Source organism: Struthio camelus, chromosome 5, assembly GCF_040807025.1.
Source record: "Struthio camelus isolate bStrCam1 chromosome 5, bStrCam1.hap1, whole genome shotgun sequence".
Taxonomy (NCBI): Eukaryota; Metazoa; Chordata; class Aves; order Struthioniformes; family Struthionidae; genus Struthio; species Struthio camelus.
In genome coordinates this window covers 66295088-66318120 of record NC_090946.1, presented here as the reverse complement: position 1 = coordinate 66318120, position 23033 = coordinate 66295088, and the positions used below count along the sequence as shown (strand labels likewise).

The window sequence follows — 23033 nt, the reverse complement described above, 5'->3', positions numbered from 1 at the left end:
ATAACTAAGTTGTGATACATTTTTTCCAGTAGTTAAGCATCTAGTAGTTGGCTTACAGTACTTGCCTTCAGAGGCAAATCATCAACAAGAATGCACATATTAAAAACACAAATGCTACTGAAACTAGAATTACATCTTAAGAAACTAAACGTTAGTGGATTTATTTCATTGTCCTTACACAGCAGTACCTAGGAGAGCAGTCTTAGCTCTGGGTCACTTTGACAGAGGCAAGAATAACGCTTATAGTTCTCTCGTTCTTATTTTCTGTCTTGGGATATTATTTTTTACTCGCAGCTTTTGCGGATCTGCACGATGGTTAATCGAGTCATTTATTCCCATGCCATGGGTGCCTTCAGCCTCTCCTTCCGCGAGTATAGCCAGACCACACAGATTAACTGCTGATTACACTCATGTGACTAGAGTGCTCATCCTTCCTTCATGACCATGAGTGTTCAATCCACGTTTTGGTCGAAAAGCGATACACAAAACGGTAACTTGGTGCTTTCCCAGAGGGGGCACTAGAAACAGGAACAAAGCCTGGCGCTTTAAATATTACCAACACCGCAAATACTCCCTTACCGGAATAACCTGTTGTCATTCCATCAGGCTTTACGGCACGCAGAGTTAACAAACGCAGAGCTTCCGGGCACCTGTTTTCAGCTGTAGATTCACTTTTCCCAGTTTTAGTTTACCGGCAAATCCCTCAGAATAAAAACCCCTTTTCGCCGTCTTGGCGTCAGGAGGTCAGGACGGCGGCTGAGGCGCCGCAGCCCGGGCCCGCGGGATCCCGCGGCGCGACGCCCCCCGCTCCGCCGAGCGGCCAGGCACCGGCGGGCCCGACAGCGCCCCCGCGCCCCCACCTCGCCGCGCCGGGGCCCGCCGAGTCCCGCCGCCCCGTCCGGACCCCTCTTCCCTCAACACCTCCTGAGCGGCCGCGGCTCCTCTTACCTGACTCCAGGGGAGAAGAAGGGAGCGGGGGGGGTGGCGGCGGGCGGGCGGGCTGGCGGCCCGCTCCCCTCAGCCCACGCCGCCGCGCCGCGAGGCGGAGGGGCCCGCCGGCCTGCGGCGCCGCTGCCGGCCAACGGCCATCACCCCCCGGCCGCCGCACCGGAACCGCGGCGCTTCCGGCATGCGAGGGAACCGCTTCCGGCGCGCGCCCGTCTGCATCCGGGGCGGGGCGGGGCGGGGCGGGGCGGGGCGGGCCCGGACGGCGCGGGGGGCAGGCTGGCCGGCAGCCATCTTGGTTCGGCCTTCCAGCCCTCTGTGGCGTTGTGGCCTCGCCCAAAATGGCGGTGGGGACTAGGGGGCTGGGGCCGCCGACGCCCTTCTGCTCTTTCCCCGCCTTTGCCCTCTGGTTGCCGCTGGCGCAGCTGCGCCTTAGCCCCGCCAACGCTGGCCGCCTCAGGACAGCGATAGGCCGGGCTTGCCGCCGTGTTAGTGCCGCTCTGCCTGGTGGTGGAGAGGCCGGGTCTGGGCAGCGCGGCCGGCGGTGCCTCTTGTTGGCTCTCGCGGAGGAGAGACACCCCCACAAGGTGCCTGTTGGCCGTTGGGTGTGTTAGCGAGGTGTGGGGTGTTAAACGCTAAGGGAAGCACGGATGGAAGTTGTTACGCTGCAGAAAAGCCTCTTCAAAGTTGTCCATATACTTACAGAGCAGGATCTGTTTATAGACGGATACTTATGTAGTGCTATGCCGGTAAATTATTGGGAAATACGCCTCTGGGAACAAGACTTCAATGAAGTTGGAAGATTATCTAAATTGACCAAAGCCTTTTTTTTCTTCTTTTTTTCCCCCTCCGTGAAGTGTATGTGGCTCACAGATTTGCATCACAGAGGTGGTTAGAAAGCTTGCTTGTGCAGAATGTTGAACCTTTGTCTGAAGTCAGTAGCTTTGCTCTACTGCTTAAAAAAATCAGTAGCTTTGTAGCGTTACATGTAAAATAGAAACCTTTTACATCTCAAGCAGTCATGAGCAAACTACCATTTTCTAATGCTGCTGATGGGAGCTATTTGCAAAGTGGTTTTAAGTTTATTTCTGAACTACTTCACACACTGAATCTACTGTGAGTGAAAGGGATTTCAAATCTGCTTGATTTGTCAGAGCCGTGACAATTTTCCTCAGTTTGTCTTGGGAATGACTGACTCACTGGCAGTCAGCACTGAATTCTGTCCTGTAGCTAGCGATCTGAATCATTAAATAAGGAAATAATCAGAGATAAGAAATGTTAAAAAGGGAAGTTACAGTGAAGCAGCAGTGGGCAAAATTCACACACATCCAGATATGAATTAAAACAAATTTTAAAGGGGCATCAAAATAAGAAATGAGGGATGCTTACAACAATGACATTTTGTTTTTATGTTTGTGTGTATAAATACATAAATATAGAATTTCCTACCATTTTTCATGAGGGTTGTAGTAGGTGCTTTTCTGTAACATGGGATTTATGCCTTATCCTGGTACGCTTACTGTTTCAATGAAAAATATCAGAAGTTAGCATGTGTTCTGGGTAGTCGCTGACTAAATGCGTGGTACCGTATCACAGAAGTCATTGGAAAAAATTACACTGTTGGGAGCGTGTAGCAGCCAGAAATAAATCCTCTGTCACAGAGCAACCTCACCTTAAGCCGTGTCTTTTTTGATGCTTATTCTAAAGGCTCAGAATATTTTCCCTTGGTTACTTTGAGGACCGCTAGATGGTGCTCAACACTAGAGGCAAAGCCAACCTCTAGGCAGGCCGAATGAAAGCCTGACTCCCAAGTCAAAGAGATTTTGCAATTAACTTCAGTTGAATGAGGAATTTATATCTCGTTTATAACAGTTTATAAACTGTTAGTGTGTAGTTCTGATGAAAGATATTGTAGGCATGAATAACTACATACAGGTAATTGTCCCTGGGACACTGCTCTCAACCAAATGCCGTTCTCTCCTTTCTTACAGGTGGTGAGGTCGCAGTTGATCTAGAAATAAACGTCATTTTCCTGCTGGCTGCTGTATAGCTGACAGACCACCTTCCTGAGTATGGCTTTCTTGCATCTTTCCAAATCGGAGTTAGAACTGGGTTTAGAGGAAACGATGGGGAAAGGAATAGCTACAGCATACAGTTTATTTCCTTAAAAATATCGACCTAGATGCCAAAGAGGAACACTTCAGTCGGAAGGAATATGTGACTTTTTATTTGATTGGCTTGGCACTGGACTTGCATGCTTCATGTAAAGCCCACAGTTGCACTTAGGATTCTGAAGAGAAAAGAGTGGAATTTAGGGCTTATTCATATATAACAAGCACATCTTCTAAAGGGATGGGGCTGGAAAGGGAAGCTAGTTTAGGACTTAACCTGCTCAGTTTATTGGCCTCTTCTTCAGTGTTAACCATAGGCCTGATATTATGGTTTCAAAGAGAAAGATTGAAAAGGGGTGGGGAAGATGCTGCAGCAAACGTAAGCTGTTTGTGAAAGCTGAGGTGTAGCACCAGATAGAGAATGAATTAATCTTTTTGAGCTAGATCTCATATTTAGCATAAACTCAATGTTGTGCTTAAACTTTGACATAATATAGGAAGGGATAAAGCAAATAGCCCAGCTGAGATTTTTCAGCAGCAGCCGCCTCTGGAAAAAAGGAAAAATAAATCAAGACTAGCAGAACAAGAGACTGTTCTCAGTTTTAGAAGGGTCGTAGAATTAGATAGACTAAGGAATTGTCGAAAGTTAGATTCCAGTAGTCAGGGCTAGTGGCAATAAGGGAGAATTACTTATTCTCTCTTTGGCTTGGCATTGTGAAGAATGCCAAGAAGAAGCCCAGGCATTGTGAGACTGAGAGGAAAGGGTTAGGATTCAGTTTGCAAATGGGAGAAGATAGATATTTGTCGCTAAATCAAAAGGAATTCACATTTAAAGTTCAAGCCTAGAATTACAGAGTTAATCATGATGGTTTTTTTGCAGGACAAAAAACAGGGGAGGTATCCTGCTTACTGTTGGCATGGGAGTTAAAGTTAGGATTGTAAGACTAAGAGTAGACAGTCTGGATTTATTTGGAAATTAAAACAAAGCGTGAAGGAGCAGCAAGGGCCAATTGCTCCCTAAGGGACAGTAGTCAGGAGCCAAGCACGGTAGCAGCCAGCAAGGCAGGGCCTCACTGACCAGCACCCAGTCCTACAGTACCTGAGCAAAGCAAGCAGGGCAGGCCCAGGGATAGCTACCAGGTTCAGCCAAGAGTCCAGGCCACCAGGAGAGTTTGTGGCGATGAGGTAGGTGTCAGGTCAAACTAGGAAGTCAGCCACAGGTCAGGGTCACTATCAGGTCCAGTGAGAGTAACTAGCGTCAGACATAGCCTAGTAGGTCCGTAGTGATAAGATGGGTCTGAGGTCAAGCTAGGAGCTCTGGTCACAGTCCAGATCAACAGGGGCCAGAGCCAGGCATGGTCACAGCTGAGCTGGAAACCAGCATTCCTACAGCATAGCTTAGGCAGGGACTTATGGCTGCAGGCTGAGCAAAAATGGGGCTCCTGGGCTGATGGACAGGTGGGGTGGGGGTTGGGGAATCTGGGTCCCAGGTGAGGCTTGTTAGGGCCATGAGGGCCTATTAGTGCACTCATGGCCCTGACAAAGTGCATGGAACAAATGAGGGCCAACGAAGGAAAACGGAAGGGATGGTAGTAAAGTCTTTGTCAAAGCAACTGTTAAATTAAGGTCTTTACCAGGTTTAGATTTTGGCCAAAGTGGAAGAGCAAGGGTGGAAGGGCTGAGATCGTTACCACACCAACATCAGTTGGGCTTCCAAGGGAGGGCAGAAGCTAATGGGCAGAATGCACCATCTGGGTATGTTAATCTACCATATGGGTGGATAAAGATTTGACATAGTCTTAGGTAAGATCTCATTCTTAACATGTAACCAAGAAGTGGAAAACTCTCTACTGCAAATTACAGAAACATTTTTCTCAAGAAAGCATCTATCTTCCACTTTTTCATTAAGAACACTCTATCTGCTTTTTCTCTTCTTAATCTTGATTCCAAACCAAACCCTTGGGTGAAGATCCCCGTGGAGTTCAGATTTATTGGTCTTCCAAGGAGAGAGCTGGCACAGAGAGGGAGAAGAGGGCATGAGCACATGTGCTGATCCTATGAAGGTCCTACCTAATCTTCATTTAAGATGGATAGACTAGGTTTAGGGTTAGACTTCTGAGGAGCGAGGGGTGAAGCACACAGCTTCTTCCATATGCCTCCTTGGCTGGCCTATGGAAGAGGAGGACTACTGACAGAAGGGATAGCCCTTGTAGGCCCCCATCGTTTCCTTGTAGGCAAAGGGTAGGAATAGGGCTCAGAAGAGGAAGCCCTGAAGAACTACTGCCTTGGCTGGAGAAAAAGCATGGAAACTCAGTCCTTGGGTGGCATCTGCCCTCATCTGCAAGGGAAATGGGCAAAGTCTCCTTTATGTTACAAGAAGAGTTAGCACTATGTTTAGGAGGAAGTCCAGAATGGAAAAGTTATTCAGTGAATCCGAATTCAGTGAGTCACTCACCTGAAAATTTGTGGATGTGTTTTGATAGAAGGAACGCTTTCCGCTTTTTTCTCAGAAAAATGTTTCTAATGCTCATGTGAATTGTTATCAGTGAGTGAATGAATGACCAGTGTTTTTGCAGCTTGTAGAGTTTTTGTCATCTATTACGTGTAGTCACTTTGAACTTCCTAGTATCTTCTTGTGGTGTGATTTGTTTTGATCAGTTATTTCAAGTGCCATTTGTTAGGAGACAAAAACATTAATTTCCCTTATCTTTAGTTTCATATGCTTTAGCTCACATTTTCTGAATCTTTATTTTGTGTTTTATATCTTTTATCTCTTTCTGAAAGTAAAACCAGAGTCTTCATATTCCCTTTTTCTTGGGTGGTTATTTTATTTTGCCTTTTCTGTTGTGTTTCTTTGAACTTCTCTGTTAGAGACATCTGTTTTCTTTGGGGACTGATAGTACTGCATTCAGTATTTTGGAAGCATGTATCAAAATGCCATCACATATAAAAGTTTGTTCTTTTGTTTGTTCTCATTTTACATTCAAATATTGTATTTGCTTGTTTTGGCTACACTGACCACAGGAAGCAGAGGTATTCAGTGAACTGTTTATAATCCATGCAGATTTTTCCTCCTCTGAGTTGCTTCTTCTTCTTTGAAATGTTGGGACCTTAAATGACCTTGATCTTTAATTCTCTCTTCCTGAAATTCTGCTCTAGCCTTTGTCTCTTAGTAGCAGCCAGTCTGAGTCAAGCTTTAGGTAATCCTGTTATCCACATTCTCTCTTATACCAGCCATACCTCATTCTTTGTTTGTCTAAAATTGTTCTAGAAATATTTACCAGCTTTACGATGAGCTGTAGATATCCCGTGATACTTACAAATAGATTCGCTATGTCATTCTCCCAAACATCTACAGTAAACATCAGCCAAAGGTAGAATTACACACAACATTTCGTCGTCGTTCGAGTGTTTCTGAAGAACAGAATTCTTGATGGAGAATATTTGGCCTTTTAGACTGGCCTTTTCGACTTTGCTACAGTGATGCTCTTTGTTCGTTAGTTATCACTAAGTATGAGCAACTATGCAGTGGCTTCAAAGTTTAGCAAGAAATGACAAAATATACTGAGTGAATGCCAGCGGAGGCGTCTGATGACTGAATATTTTTAATTTCAAAGAGAAACGGGTTCTTAGGAGTCAGTAGCTTGAGCAGCTACTGTTCAATGATTGATAAGTATTTTGGGACAAACTTTAATGCTGATCACATGAAGAAGTTTCGTACTAAACAGACAGCAATTAAACTATGAAATAATATCCTTAAATGAAAGATGCTATGGAAGTGCAATTATCAAGTAGAGGAGGAGCTCCGTGTAAGTTGATATGCTGGCCTTCAAAGAGATGGTAGCTCTCATAATTGATCAGTACTATGCTGGGTTAGGGAGAAATGCGTAGAGAAGATTCTGTGTTATTTTCCTTCTTGTGAATTTAGTGTTTGTGGCTTTCCGGCCTGTGGCCCTGGGGACTGAAGACATCTATTTAAGCAGAGGACAAATGTGGATTATGCAGAAGCAATGCAAATACTAATCTCACACCTCCGTCAATATGACCCAATCTTATACTGATCTAGAAAGAAAGAGTGCAAGCCCGCAAAATTTTAGTTGAAACACCTTTCAATTAGAAACTGCATTTCAGCAAAAGCATTGTTCATTACAGTTTACTGATTTTAACTATTTCTTTGTAACCACAATTCACTTCCAAAAATGCTATTATGCTGAAAAATCAGAGTCAGCTCTTCCATGACTTCGGCTCAAGCCAACTCAGATTACTAGAAAGGGACTGTTACTGAATTTCCATTTCGAGTTTGCCACTTCCAACAGGTTTGTTTGTGTAAAGAAGTTCACTGAAAAATCACCTGTGTTAGGAAAAAAAGCCAGACTTACCACCAGGGGTCTGGCAGACTGAAAATGCTGGCTTCTGCCAGCTGGGCTAAATGCGTTACCTTTCAACCAGCAGGGAAGAAAAAAATCATCCTCTTGGAAGATCAATCATTAGAAATGTACTGTCCCTCTTCTTCCCCTCCATATACATATTCCAAGAGAAACATCTGACCACCCGAGGGGGTGGCGACTCTCTCCTCATCAGGTGAGGTAGGGATGACATGTCCACTTTTTTTTTTTTACTGTTTTTTTTCCAAATCTCCACTACTTATCTCTTTTTCTGTGGTGCTGTTTTGAAGCATGTCAACAGTTCCATAGCATGAGCTTAAAAAGAGTTAGTTACTGTCTCTTCTGAGATTACCAGTGCCCAGGCTGTGCTTATCTTACTTGAACTGTGCACTGCATGCAGCAGGGAGTAGCTATATTTAGATTCTCCTGAAGCGTAACTTTTTGTTACTAAACAAACACTGAAAGACTACAGTTCAGATTAGGCCTTTTCCTGCATTCAGATTTTGCTCACGAAGATCCCAGCATTTTTGCACAGATCAGGATGGAAGTTCGTTGGTCTATTCTTTGAGATTTGCTAAATCTAAGCTTTCATGTTTGTGTACATGCGTATTTCAGTTGCCTGTTTTGAAACACAGTAGGTATTTCTTACACTTCTCTCTGATACGGTCTCTTCAGTATTTCTTCATAGTCCCTAGAAAGAAATACAAGCCTGGATGATTAACAGGCTTGTCCAAGACGACTTAAAGCCTCAGTGTCAGGGGTAGTCTGAATGGCAGAAGTACCTGGTGCTTAGTCCTGGCCTTGGACCCGGAGAGCACGTTGCTCCTCACTCAAGTGCACACCGAGTGCAGTCAGCCTGATGGGAAGGCTGGGCCAACTGCAGCATCTGGAAGGACTTTCATATAAATTTCATCAAGTGGAAGTAAATCTTCATCCTTGCTTCCTGTATGGATGATTCCTATCGTTACAGATTTTAGTGGAAGATAAAAGCCAGTTCACTTTATACTGAGAAGTGGTTCATTATGTAAAACAGTTTAGGTACCCACCTGGCCTTTTACCTGAATTTGACTTTTTCTGAAAGCCCATGCTAGAGCCCTAGCATCACAGAGTTAGACCCAGAATGAGTCCATTTCAATAGAGATGTTAACAGCAGTTGATGGGTACTCTCAAAAGGAGAATATCATTAATTTATTAGTATGTGAATATTTGCATTTCATTTAAGAAAAATGCATTAAGCAGTACTTTCTAATCTTTAAAGGTATTATATGCTTGTTTCTTACTGAGCAGGGTTTGCAAGCTGCTGCTCTTATCATACCTGCATGAAATGAAGTTTCAGGCTGCAATGTCTACATCTCAGCATAAAGCTTCAGGAAAATATTGAAATGTCTCACTCTTAGCACAAATATTACCACATTTGTCAGCTTTCTTACAGAGGTTATCTGTCTGTGCTTTTCCACGCAATTGTATGTTGTGGGTTTTTTGTACCAACAGAACGTACATAATCATTTCAATATGAAGATACTTATAAAGGTAAATAAACATGCTAGTATGAGGCTATAACAAGTTTTAAGAGCATCCAAACCAACACCTTCTCCACATGAAAAATCATTATATTTCTTAAATTATATTAAAGATACACTGATGGGGTGTTTCTGTGCTGCTTTGTGTAACATTACAGTACCTGCTTTGCAAAATGATGCCTCTTCACAGTGCGAAGCTTGTTTGCAGTGGACAAACAGCTGAAGTATTTCACCAGCAAATTCGGTGCATTAATGACTTTATTGCAATGGATTGTGATCCAGATAAAACCTATTGTAATTCAGGTATTGCAGGTCACGATCTCATACTTTTTTCATCAGCTATTTCACAGAATCACAGAATCGTTTAGGTTGGAAGGGACCTCTGGAGATCATCTAGTCCAACCTCCCTGTTCAAGCAGGGTCCTCTAGAGCAGATTGCCCAGGATCACATCCAGACGCGTTTTGAATATCTCCAGGGAAGGAGACTCCACTACCTCTCTGGGCAACCTGTTCCAGTGCTCTGTCACCCTCACAGTGAAGAAGTTTTTTCTCAGGTTTAGGTGGAACTTCCTGTGGTTCAGTTTCTGCCCGTTGCCTCTTGTCCTGTTGCTGGGCACCACGGAGAAGAGGCTGGCCTCATCCTCTTGACACTCTCCCTTCAGATACTTGTACACGTTGATGAGATCGCCTCTCAATCTTCTCTTCTCCAGGCTGAACAGGCCCAGCTCTTGCAGTCTTTCTTCATAGGAGAGGTGTTTCATCCCACTTGTCCCTTTTTTTACTAGATTTTCAGGCTGTTTTGGTTTCCTACACATTTTCAGAGTGTTCCTGATTAGTTTGTAATTGCTCTGGCAAGACAGCCTCCCAAACAATGGAAAATCATTAACCCCATAACCACTGTGATGCCACACAGGAATGGAGGCCGAGGGTAAAATCAAGCGGTTTCTACTGCATGATATTCTTCTGGAGTGGCTTCACACAGTGAAACTGCTTAGAGACGTGGTCAGCAAGCACTGGCTGGTGGGATGGGAATAGCCATGCTAACCTGGGAGGATCAGCAAGGACAGCAGAACAAAAGGTGCAGATGCCACTTCTCTGGAAATCTACACAAATGTGACCACAAAGCACCAACGTTAGTCAGAAACATGAGAGTTTTCTCACTGTAGAAAGGTCTGTGACACCTGGAAGCTCTCCATTCCCTAGCTGTGTGGAGAACAACCCCGCAATCAACCCTTTGGAGCTATTTTCATTGATGGTAAGAAGGGGTTATTAACAAAAAATCATTCGGCTTTGAATTCTCTCAAAATTGAGTAGGTAGGGTCCTTTGACGGAACCCACATGCCTATTATTTCTCATTCTCCCTTCTCCTTCCCTCCCCCGGTCCAGGCCTCATCCTCTACAGAAAGGGACGTGATCATGCAAGTCTTAGTCAATCCCTATGGCAGTTTCACAAGCTTTATTACAGAGTAGCTAAAAACTCACCTGAAACCACTATCGGTTTTATCCTGAGGACAACTGGGCTAACTTCCACTTTTTTGGTTTATGAAGCCACCTTCTAGAGAGGAGAACTGTTTAGCGCAAGTAGCTGCAAAATGACTTTAGCACACATGTTTACGAGATTTATAAAATCTCGTAAACACGAGAGGTATCATAGCAAGGATGGAGGTTTATGAGGAAGCTTGATTATGTGTTAAAAGTATTGCTGTGCTTTGCACTTTGTATGTGAAAATAAGGGAGAGCATTTTATTGATGGCTGGGGCACAGGGGCAGGAGAAACTTTCAAGTTATTTTGACTTTTTTGACAGACATGATGCCTATACTAAAGTTTACTGTTCATCAGGGATCTAGGGTTACAGAGCAGGAGCATGGGTAGGAAGCTACAATACACAATGAACTAAGATAATTTAAATAAAGACCATGACATGTAAGGCATATGCATTTATGAACTTATTTTATTAGGAGAGGATACTATTTGGGAGAATTGTACCCAACTCAGTTTCTCTGCAAGAGTGCATCTGTTCAGCAATACAAAACCATTATTGATTTGGCACGCAAAAAGACGGTACAAGATAGGCCTTAGCTAGAACATTGTATGTGAACAGAAAGCAACCGTGTTCTTTGGAGAAGTTATCTGCCTCTGTGCCACGTTGGATACCTTTGCCACAAGGCCTCTTCTTTGCCCAGTGGTCGGGACACTTTTGTGTCCTTGGCACATCCTGAGTCCTCCTCTATCTACCTGGTAGCATGGGTTCTTTCCTCCAGTTTTCTGTGCTTTGTTCCTTCCATTTTCTCCTGTCAGTTTGAACAAGGATCCCACTTCATAGGCTCTGAGCAAATGGTACAGAAAGAATCCGTGCACAAAGTGCTTAACGTTAAGAAATGGCTTTCTTCTTAACCCCTTCTGAGTTTTTGGACTGTTTTCCTGAATAAATATAAAGAGTGTATGGGTACCTAAAGTTGTTCAACAGTCAAACAAATTATGCAGAAGGTTAGAACACTTAAAAATACTGAAATCCTATATATGTTGTGAAAGTTGACAGTCAGTTAGTGGGGACTCTGCCCCCATGGCGAGAAAAGCTGCAATGTGAGCTCACATGGGGAATCTTCACAGGCACAAGTTATTACAAACCTTGCTTACATATCAAAAGTCATCTTCAGAGTTCACACCAGAAAACCAAGACACAAGGAGTAACAGTTTTTTGGGGTTTTGTTTATTTGTTGGGTTTTTTTTTGCAGGAAGCCCTGAGAGACAGGAAATTCCCTAAGGGCAGCATAGCAATCGTCTGTTCAACTCTGCAGGCTGCTCTTGTATTTGAGGTATGTCAATATGAGGCGCAAAAGTGCCCTGTTCGGAGAGGCACAGAGCCACTAGGGAAGTGTCCTCTGAGCTATGAGAGAAAGGGGTAAGGAGTACTGCCTGTCCAGGCAGCCCCAAGATGATGCTATGGCATTATAACATGTCCCACATTCTGGTCCTCTCATTGTCTAGGTTTAATTTACAGACTGACCGGCACTGAATATGTGAGATGATAAGTTTAACAGCACAGAATGTTGCAACAAATACATGTTAACAGAATTTATCATCTGTGCGACTGCAAGTGTCTTAAAGGACCTAGGCAATTTAAAATGGCTGAAAGTTTCTAATCTTAAATGAGCTATATATCTCATTCAACTTTACAAGCCTGAGTATCTAGTAAAAGCTCAGAACCACAGCCAAATTGTGGGCTCACTTGACTATTCCAGCACTTCATTTTTTGCTTTCTTTTTCCACTACAGCTGCTCATCTCCTGTTTTTTTTATAGATTGCTTCTCTCATGAATTTCCAATTCTTCTCTAAATTACCTTCCTCTTCCTTCAGAAGGGCTGCATGTAGGAGGAGGTAGGAATAGGACATTACAGGACAGGATGTTGTTAACATGGGGAAGAGATATACATGCATCTTTGGGTATGAGGTTGGTATTTTGGTGAGAAGGAAAAAATCTCCTTTTGGTTACTGAGTATTGAGGTCGGGTAACATTTCCAGATGCACTCTTGAGTGGCAGAAAGCCAAGGAAGGGGATAACTGACAGAGGAAGACAGATGCTATCTATCCCTGCCTCCAGTGCAGTAATAAGTAGGAGGCGAGTCAGTGCACCGCTGGTTCCTAAGGATGAAAGGTTTGCAAGCACAACAAAAAGGAACAGCACCTAATTCATAGCAGGGCTTTCCCAGCTGTGTCCCCAGAATGTCTCCTAGTAGCATCTTCAGTTAACTATCTGGATACGTGTGGCATGTCCTAAAGAACTCTTGGCTGTCCAGAGAAAGCTCCTTTTGATTAGGATTTGTCCAAAAACATCTCTATTTCTTGGTGACAAACGAAGCTTCTCTGAGATTTTCACAGGCAAAACCGAGGTCTGTCCTTTCACAACAAGCTCATATGCTGGAGATAATATCCGGTGAATTGTTTTTGTCTTTTTTTCTTTTTTTTTTTTAAATATGCTGCAGCTAAATGACTTTGGAATGGCACTGGCATGGACTCTGGAAATGCTTTTCTGTATCTATTGTTTTTGCCACTTGCAAGTCTTCACATTCTGGGAGCTTCTTAAAAGATGAAACTTGCTGTTCTTCCCAGACAGCAAAAAAGGCCAATATCTCCTGATATGCTTTATGAGAAATCATAAAGCACAACGGTTGTGTGAGACTTGTGGCTTGTGAACTTTCGGTGAACTGTAAGGAAGCATTTAAACAAAACAGGAAAAGGGTCCTCAATCTTCATGGGCCTAAGGCCGGGAAGAAAGTGCAAGTGATGCACTGTTGGCAACACCAGACTTTATCCTTCCTGTTTGCTCAGATTCAGCAGTTTAAAAGGTTTAACTGCAGCCACAAACAACTTGGGAGCTGAGGACCGCTGGAAGAGGGACATGTGCTTTAGATGATCTGGAACAGTGCGCTATTAACTCAAGAGACAAAGATGGATGTAAGCCAGCGAAGCATGGGATAATAGTGGCCGGAGTCTCATATTTCCAGGTCAGTTTCTATAGGAGAGTTATATATTCATGTCAGTCTTATTGTCTTACATTCATCATTCTAAAACTAGTTATATCATTTTTAAAAAAGGTATAGCTGGTTTTGCTAGAAGCATGCTCCCTGGGATTGTCATATGTACTTAAAACTACCTGATTGAAAAAAAGAAGAGACACCTATAATCCAAGTAATTCTATTAGTATGAAAACTAGGTAGAGCAGGCCTCAGTCCAACCTAATCCTTATCCAGTTCTCAATCAAAATCTAATGTGCCACGTGTGTCACGTCACCCAGGTAATTCAGACAATAGTAAGTGTCTCAGGACTTACTTACACACATCATTTGAATCATTGTAACTATGCTGAAGCAATCAGGTGAGTAAAGCTCTCCATGTGTGGCTGTATTTATGCCAATATAAAAGAGTTTGTATGACCTTTATTTCCGTGTAACATACTTCCGTAATAGAAGGCAAGAGAGCTACAGCAATCTGTATCCACACCTACGATTTGACTAACAAATGTAATTCAGTTTAAAAAATCTACTGACATCATTATATTGGCACAGGAGATGAGGCCTAAATCCAGACTTCTCCATCTTTTGCATCTTGGCTACATGTTTTCTGTGGTTTTAAATTCTTTGTTCACTCATGATATGCTTTCCTGGGCTTATGAGGTCAAATACAAGGTCTGCACTCAAAGTACTGCAAGCCAAGCGGCAAACTTGGCAGCCAGACCCTTTCTGAATTTTCTGCAACTTGTACATTTCTTCAGAGCTCACAGTGGCCATACTCTTGAGCTGTACATGAAGTAGGGTATGAAGAACTGCCTACCCACACTGATGATTTCCTTTTTCAAAAAAACCCATAGTCATCCATAGTATTTTTATGACTGGAATGTAAGAGCTTGCTGTACCAGCAGTGTGGCAGGTGTAGTGCTCCACTGTGGCTGGTCAGAGTTAGCTTGCGCCTCCCTGAGTGGCATTTCACTGGGTCACACATCTATTTAGCTGCCTAACTGATGTTATTACCCTCTTTAGGAAGGTTTTTGAGCCCTTACAACTGAATTCCCTATTCTGCTCTCTGCAAAATTCCAGAAACACTGATGTGTCTCAACTAGTGCTCTGTGATCCTTCCTTTATTTATGAGATCAAAATACTGCAGCATAAACCACATGGATTAAATGGGGAGTATGGGAGCAGTCACATGGGTGAACATAAGGCTTTCACTGTTGTCTTTTGCACTGCCACCAGAAGTGGTGGCTCTGGCTCTGTACTTTCCCCATGCCTGACAGGTCTCCTGTTCCATCCCCTTCGCTGCTTCCTGCCTTGTGTCACCATAAGCAGGTAGAAAGCAGGATGGTGATCCAGACTGGTGAACCGGTTTGGATTAAGACTAAAATGTTGTCTACTTTCTGTGTTAGTTTTTAGTCTAGATCAGCTCCCCAGTCCTGTTCCCTGCAGGGCCACGTGAACACTTGTGCTGTTGTAAGTGAAGGCATGGCGCAAGCTGAGAACAGGCAGCAGTTTTTCGAGGGACTGCTTCTTTCAGCAACAGGGCTGGATTTAACTGACTGTAAAATGACAGTGTGATTTCAGGTCAGTGAGGCTAATCCTCTTGTGCTGCCTCTGTGGACAATGGTTCATTCAGAGAAATGAAGTTGGGCTGAATCAGCCACTAGAGGGGCCTCCCTCTTGCCACCTACTGCAAAGAAACCTCACAGAGGCTGGCTGAAGTTTGTCCCCTTAGAGTTAGCTTTGTGATTGATTGTGAATACAGAAATCAGTAATGAGCTTTCATTTGTCAGTACTCACTTTCACTAGTTTATCATTTCAAAGCTTCTGCTCTGAAGAAATACACTTGGAAATGTTTCCAGACAACAGCTGCTATTCCACAGTGTGTTTTGCCACGAGTTAGGCAAAAACCAACCACAAACTGAAGAAGTTGTGCTTTCCCCACTTGCATCCTCCACTGAACCACTGTGAAAAGAAGTCACACCTGGCCTTTTTATGAATCTTGCAGCAATGAATCAGTTTTAGATGCAGCAGAGACATGAGGAAACGTTAGCCTACCGTTAGCCTCTTCTGCCTGTCTTTTCAGTTGCCTCACCACGGTGATGATCTGTCCCATTCTCCTAGATGCTGTATAGCACCGGGGCTTTTCTCTACATCTGTCAGAGCCTGCAAGAAGCTGTGGTGTGGCACAGCACTGCAGCAGGTGACTGTCTGTGTGAGTGTGGGTATCATGCTCCCTCACACCTACAGCCGCAAGCTGACATGGCATAGGATCTGCTGGAAAAAGGGGAGGCCTGTCCTAATACAGAGGGCTCAGCCTCTCCTGCCCATCCGCAGCAGAGTAGCATTTCTCCCGTGGAAATCAAGGCCTTTTAAAATAAAATATAAAAAGCCAAACTCCAGGCAATGAAAATCACCCTCTTCTTCACGCTCATTGCAAAAGATCCTACCATGACTTTTGCTAGGTGCTGAGAAAATTGCTCTTAATAGTCATTCAGTAAGAAAATACACTTCAGTAACCGTAATGAAATGAATGGAGATGCCTCTTCGTATTCCAAAATGAACTTTCATGGAATTTCACTAACTTGTACCAGACAGCAAGTGCCCAACCTCATTCGAGTGCCTGTATTTGTTGAAAGGGTTAGAAGAAGAGGTGCGAGAGGTTCCAGCTAAACAAGGGAAACCTGCTTTGACCTGCAGCTGAAACTAAGATGAAGAGGAAGATAGTTCTGATTTGCTGGAGGGCTCAAGATCTTAATCGCCCCTCACCCCCTTAATCAGTATGAAGCAACTCATGAGTTGCGGCTCACAGCATCAGGCCATAGAAAAATCACAGGAATACTCAACCTTGCTCCTGATCAGGAATTGGGTAAACATTACCCTGGGGCTTCATGTGGTCGCAGGTTTGGCATTGCTTGAACTGGCTCTGCAATGTAAACAGAGGATTGTAATGTTTTTAGCAACATTGTGCAGCAAAGTGCAGTACAGTGCACACTAGATAAAAAATCTTTCCCATCACTGAAATTGTTCAAGGGTTAAGATCTAGCAGTTTAAAAGGAAGGGATTTATCAGGTTTCCTAAGATTATCAGGTTCCTTCCTAAGATTAAATCTCATCTCTGATATATGTCTTTCAATTTTGCCTACAGTGGAGCAAAGCAAATTCCTCCTTTGTAGCTCCTGTGCTCTACTTCCACAGGAGCCAAGAACACTCAACACCTCTGAAAACCTGCTCTCCCATTTCTGGAAAGAAGTTCATAAATCTTTCTGCCTCTGCAATCTGTGTTTCAGATTGGTCTGAAACTATGACATGTCTTAAAAAAACACTCAGAAGAAAATCATTTAGAAAGATGGCTTCAATAATGCCATGATTCAATACATTCATGTTCCGTTATAATATAAATACAGGCTTTGAATTTAATATACTAATGCTGTATTTTAATGAACTGTTTAACATGAGTCAGATGAAATGATAACTGAAATGAAACGCTGATACTAATAAAATGAAACAGGAAAGTCAAAACAAATTATTTCAGGATTCTTAATTTTGATAATGTTTGATAAAGTCTTCTATTTGGGCTTTTTTAAGTTACAGTTTTTCCTGAAGTTACTATCCTTTCATCAAATGTTTATGTGTCAGTGAAATATTTTTCTGCAGAAACCATGCTCTCAAAGTGCATTTACTAATTCTATTTACAGTAATTATTGAACTGTGCAAGAAAGTATGAATATGATTAGAAGTGCTCTGAAAAATAAAGGTCATGCCCTATCTATGGCAAATAATTTAAGATGCTTAGCTGAAGGAGAGAAATAGACATTATTTACTCCTCCAACACACCCTAAATAGAGAAGTATCATTGTTATGTGTTTTCCAGAAGCCTAAGTGAGAGCTCTTTGTAGGTGGTTCCACTCCCTGCCTACCTTCGAAACCACCTTGGTTTTGAAGTCACCTTAACAGTGACTACACTGTTAAGGTAAGTAACAAAAGAAATGTAAAATGGTCTCTGCCTATTCTCTAGGTCAACGATCCCTTTCATATTTCTTAAGACTTTCCTGGTTTTACCCCTTCTTTCCTTTGGATGGATGCTTGTACCACTTTTCTGATACTCTGTTGAAATTATCAGACCACACTCGTTGTGGCAGTATGAGTCAGCAGAATTTACAGAACAGTTTTAACTGCGCAGGGCTCCGAGCCTGCTTCACAGGAGGCACCGTCCTCCCAGGAGCATCATCCACATCTCAATTCGGGAGTGCAGGTACTGCCCGCTTCCCATTGAAAGAAAGAATTAGTCTAAACGCTATGTTTTCCATTCTCAAAGAGGAAGAAAATAGATTTTCAGGATGGATGACGTTCATTTCAGATTACAAGAAGAAACAAAAATGGGAAAATTATATTTGAGCTGTAAGATGTCACAGTAATTCACACTGAAATTTTCTTCTGAAATAAAGCATAGAACAGCTGCCTCCGTATTTAGGAGTGCAGAATCAAAAAAAAAAAAAAAAAAAGAAAGTGACAGCTAATGCTGGCAAATCATCTCCTGCCCTCCTGCAAAAATAAAAAAAAACCACCCAGTTTTTGTTGAAAATTATATTTAAATCCTTTCAGCTATTTGTCAAATGCTGGTGGAACATTTCACATCTCACAGTTTCACAGTGAGAACTCTTTTTACTGCAACATTTCCTCCGTGAAGAACGTATATGCCCTTTTACTGAACATCCATTTTAGCAGCTGTAACAGAAACCACAGCTAGCTCCACGAGCTGCTCTTCCTTCGGACAGGCGATCCGCGCGGCTCAGCGGAGGGCCCTTCCCCGGGGCGCGCTGCGGCGCCCGGCCCGGCGGGGAGCGGGACGGGGGCCGGCGCGGCGCCCGGAGCCATTTTGGGGGCGGCACGGCGGAGGCGCGGCCCCCCTGCCCCGGGACCCCTCGGGTCCCTCTGGCCGCGCCGGGGGAGGGGGGAGCCCGGGAGCCCCCAGCTGCTCTCCCGCCCAGAAACAAGCCAGGGCAGCGCCCCTCCCCGAGCTGCAGCACGGCCAAGCGGTCTCGCTTTGCCGGTCCTCCTCCAGGCAGCCCCCAGCAGGGGCGAGGGGCGGCACAAGCCGTCTCCGGCCCGAGAAAGAGGAGCTGCCGCTTTAAGGCGGCGGCGCGCCCCGGGCCGCCCCCTGCCGGCGGCGCCGCGGCGGCGCGGGCGGGCGCCGTGCCCGAGGCTCGGGGCGGCGGGCGAGGCCGCTCGGTGGGAGCGGGGCCGCGGCGCGGCGGGTGTGTCCCGGCCTCGCTCGCCCACCCACCCGCCCGCCCCTGTGGCGTTGGCTGGGAGCGGGGAGAGGAGGAGACGAGCCGGAGGAGGAGGAGGAAGTGGAGGCGGCTGCGAATAGCGGGCAGATGGGGAGCTGAGCGGCGGCGGCAGCGGCAGCAGCAGCAGCGCGGCCGCGCAGCAGCAGCACCGGCGGCGGCGGGCGCGGAGGCGAGCCGGCCCCGGGGTCCGTCCGCCCGCGCGGGCGGCGCGAGAGGGAGGGCTGCGGCGGTTGCCCGCTCGGCCGGCGGCTCCGGCGCTGGCAGCGGGCGGGCTCGCGGGGTAGCGGCTCCGCCGCCGGCGCAGGCAGCGCCTCCGCCGCCTGGCTGAGCCGCCCGCCGGTCCGCCCGCCCTGCGGGGCCTGCCGCGGCCGCTCGCGACTCGCGGCGGGAGGCAGCGGCCGCCTCGCCGCGTTCAGCCGCGCGGGGCGCGTGGATGGCGGGTAGCGCCGGGGTCGGCGGCGGAAGCATCCGATTTCTCCTTTTCTTTCTTTTTCTCTCCGCAGCCGTCGCTGCCCGGCCCCCGAGCGCGAGGAGTCGCCGGGCAGGTGCCCGCGGCCCCGGGCTGCTCCGCCCTGCGCGCGGGGCGGCCGGCGCCCCCCGGCCGAGCGCGCCCCGCGCCGGGGCCGGCACCGGCACCATGCAGACCTTCCTCAAGGGGAAGCGGGTGGGCTACTGGCTGAGCGAGAAGAAGATCAGGAAGCTGAATTTCCAGGCCTTCGCCGAGCTGTGCCGGTGAGGAGGCGGCTCCCGCCGCGAGGAGGGGGGGGGGGGGCGCCGCGCGGTGGCGGCCGTTGGGCGGCGGCGGAGGGGGGCGGCGGCCCGGCCTGGGCCCGGCGCCGCTCTGCCGCGCCGGGGGCTTCGTGGGGGCGCGGGGCTGCCGGCGGGGCCCTGCGGGGGGAGCGGCGGCGGCGGCGGCGGGCTGGTACCTGGCGCCCCCGGCCGAGTGGCGCTCACCTGCGTGGCGTGGCGTGGCCGAGGGGCCGCGTGCGTGCGCCCGCACGGGCCCTCCGTCGCCGCGCTTTATCGCACGGGTCTGTTTCTGGCCGTCGCTTCTCGGCAGGTCTCTAGTTTTCAGGGTGAATTAACCTCATCCGGACTCTGCAGAGCTTGTGAGGATTCGGGAGTTGAAGCCGAGTTGTTATTATTAGGAAGAGTCAAGTGATTGGAATAAGCTTCTTTCACGTCAGGAGAAAAAACTCCAAATTAGCGCATACGAAGCCCCTGAGTGAACTTGCGTTCACCTGAGGTGCATAAGAGATGACTGAGAGCGGTACGTAGCTCTGTGTATTTTCTGTGCTCCCAGAGGTAAAGGTTAGTTTGATAAGTTGTTATTAGACTGTACGTCTCGCTCGGAGTATACATACTCGTATGTGCAGTATGTTGCCCAATCAACTTTATTACTTAATTGGGATTGTAAGCTTTGTGTAGGTCCAAGGTCTTGTGACACATACGTTGTAGCTTCTGATACTGAATAATAGCTTTTTCCTATTTATTGCATTCTAACAGAACACGTAGAACAAGTATACGAAGTAAATTTGATGATCGAAAAATTTTAAAATAACTCCTATTTTCTCTGAACTCTGTTCAGATTTTGCAAAGTAAACTGTACCAGGCTCCAAATACGCTTTATTAAAGTAATTGATACTAACAACGCCAAACTCTGTATGCTGCAGTTTTTTGACCACAGAAAGTGGTGTTGTGTAGAACTGTTGGCAGCACTGTCTGTTTTCTGTAAAGATCAAGGAGGCAGAAGAAACTGAAAACAATTTTGAGAAAGTGACAGAAGCTTTTGTATGAGCTTGTGTCCCTGGTGCTGGTATCCTCTCTGCCAAGGTTCAGCAAAACTTACTGGTGTTTTCTTTTAAACATAGAAAAGACCACAAGTTCCAGTTTAATGTCTTCTTAAATTTCATGTGGTTCTCCAGACAAATACTTTGAAATGATTGATGCTAAGTTTTGAACATACGTAAGAGAGATTTCTGGTTAGTTTTTGTGATACTCAAAGATTAACTGCTAATAGCCATTTAAAAAATCCCTCGTTTTTAGGGCCTTGAAGTTTTATGTAGCTTGGGTTTTGTGACCTGAAACTAAGGGGAATCTTGGAAAATACATAAAGAGCGTCTCCTAGTAACTTGTCTTTCATTCTTGGTATTGGGTGCTGTAAGTTCTCAAGTTTAGCAGTCTCCCCAACTGACTTTCTTCCCTCCACTGTCCCTGTTTCTTTCCCTGACTAGGTTGTTTGCTTCACTTTCCACACTTCAGAACTTCCTTACACTTGTGTTTCATATCATGGATCCATGATTTCTTTGTGTGCTGTACAAATTTATTAATAGATTTCTATCCTGGCAGTGATGTGAAAATTGGCCCCATAGTGTGTGTCTCGCTACACTTTCCTAATTTCTCGATGAAAAGTGGGCTGCCTCCTCCTGTATTTCGTACAGCAGCCCTTGTGGTACAAGCTAAGTTCTTTTGAAAAGCACTTACAGACGTTGGAGAGAGACCTTCGTTCAGTCAGGCTTCGATTTTTGGAGTGTTCAGTATTAGCCTGTTTGAAAATGTGGAGTTAAGTGTCAGGTTTAAAGATTGGCACAGCTGTTGGAGCAAGTTGCACTGAAGTCTTGAATGTTCTAGTTTCCGCCCAGGTGACTTTCATTGGCACCGGTAGGAGGAGATTGCATTCGTTCAGGCAGATTTCAAATGTTTTATGTATAATAGTTACTTGATTACTTTTGTCTTTGTAAGCTTTTGTTGCTGTAGAAAAAGTAATGCCAAGCTCCACATACATCTTACCACAAACATTGTGCATGATAGGAAATAAGGCAAGCGTGCTCATTCCTGTACAGTGATTCATGCATTACAGTGGACTATGTGTCTGTCTGTCTACTCCGTGTTTTACGGTGACTGTTACTTGGAATTTATTTGCCTGTTGCCTAGGGATATACTTTCTGGATGACTACAAAGTTCAGTTTTGTTTGTATGGGTTTGCAGTAAAGTGGTTATATAACCCAGGAAAGTAACAGAAGACTTCTAATGAGTACTGCTGAAGTATCACTATTTTTAAATCAGGAATATTGTTGGGGTAAGAAAAATCTTCATTTTTTTTGCAGTCTGCCAGTGCAGCTACTTTTAGTGCGAAGCACTGGTGTCATAAAAGGAGCAGGGAAGGACATTTAAAAATCACTTAGATCTTCTCTCAGAAGACAGTTCAAACTGCTGAGCTGCTTTTTTAAAGAGATTTCTGATTTTGTCTCCAGCAGCACTCCTAAGCTGAAATGTTGCTATATAGTTCTGATTGAAATGACACATGGGCGAGCATGAGTGACCCAGTCATTGAAGTGCTGCTCTGGGGCATAGGCAGGCCTCTCTCCAGTTCTCTGCCCCACAAAGACTGGGCAGGTCTCTTAAAACTGGATCCAAGCATGAGGAAGGTATTTAAAGTGCGACTTAGGCTGGGTTCTGATAGGTTTCTCTCTTAGATTTTGGTATCTGAATTATCCTTAACAGTTCCGTGACAGGAAATTGTAGACCCTAGGCTTTTTTGTTGTTTTGTTTTGGTTTTTGTTTATTTTTGCTTTGTTATGTAAAGCTCTGGTAATGCATGTTACTGGAGCTGCTGCCTTGGTGCCTAAACAAAGTGGCTTGGCACTTGCACCTGAGCTTTGGATTCACAAGTTAGTCTTCCTTGTATCAAAGCCTTTGGAGCTCACTGCAGTTGGTGAGCTAGTTAGGGTCCTTGCTGTGGCCCACTAGATATGCTCCATGAAGAACAGAGCCCTGGTAGGGTGTAACAGCCTTGGCTGTGCCTTTCGGATGTAACCCGAGGAGGAGAAAGTGATGGCTGTGGTGGTATCTGCCTCCGTGTTATGGCCTAGACCAGTGGTTACCAAATTGTTGGGCTACAGCCCACTAAAACAGTTACTGCTGCCGTGTCTCTTTCAGGCTTCTGAGTGGAAAGGTGGTAACAGCAGCATGGTTTCACAGGCCTTTTGTGGAGCATCAATGGTCCCTGGCCTGCAGTTGGGGAGCTGTGACCTTGAGGGTAGCGCACTTGCCTGGGGAGTGGGAAGCCCAGGTTCAAGCCTGTGCCCGCTGTCTCCCAAGGGAGACTGAACCTGTAGACTAGGCCAGGCTCGCTCTGATCCTCTGGTTGAACCTGTCACTGTGTAGAAAGGTATGTGAGCTCTCTGGTGCCAGGGTTGTCATCCTGTGTGCCACGTTTGTAGTGCTGTGATGAGAGCGTTACTTTGGGATGAAGTGAGTCCTTGGTT

General features: G+C 45.5%; 1 protein-coding gene and 2 long non-coding RNA genes across 3 annotated transcripts in view; 2 read left to right on the top strand and 1 right to left on the bottom strand.

Moving 5' to 3' along the window:
- Window positions 1-1209: 1209 nt before the first annotated feature.
- Window positions 1210-11778, top strand: LOC138067513 (uncharacterized). The gene is made up of 3 exons (XR_011141630.1): window positions 1210-1532; window positions 2937-3015; window positions 11698-11778. It is a non-coding gene; the product is annotated as an uncharacterized lncRNA (long non-coding RNA).
- LOC138067514 (uncharacterized) lies at window positions 10797-20119 on the bottom strand. Its single transcript, XR_011141631.1, has 3 exons — window positions 19720-20119; window positions 16320-16398; window positions 10797-13475 (listed from the first exon to the last, which is right to left on the bottom strand). It is a non-coding gene; the product is annotated as an uncharacterized lncRNA (long non-coding RNA).
- ITPK1 (inositol-tetrakisphosphate 1-kinase) overlaps window positions 19331-23033 on the top strand; it is a 160893-nt gene continuing 157190 nt past the window's right edge. The window contains exon 1 of the mRNA XM_068946871.1: window positions 19331-19497. Coding sequence (XP_068802972.1) covers window positions 19403-19497 — 95 coding nt within the window. The 5' untranslated portion in view covers window positions 19331-19402. The remainder of the gene's footprint in view (window positions 19498-23033) is intronic.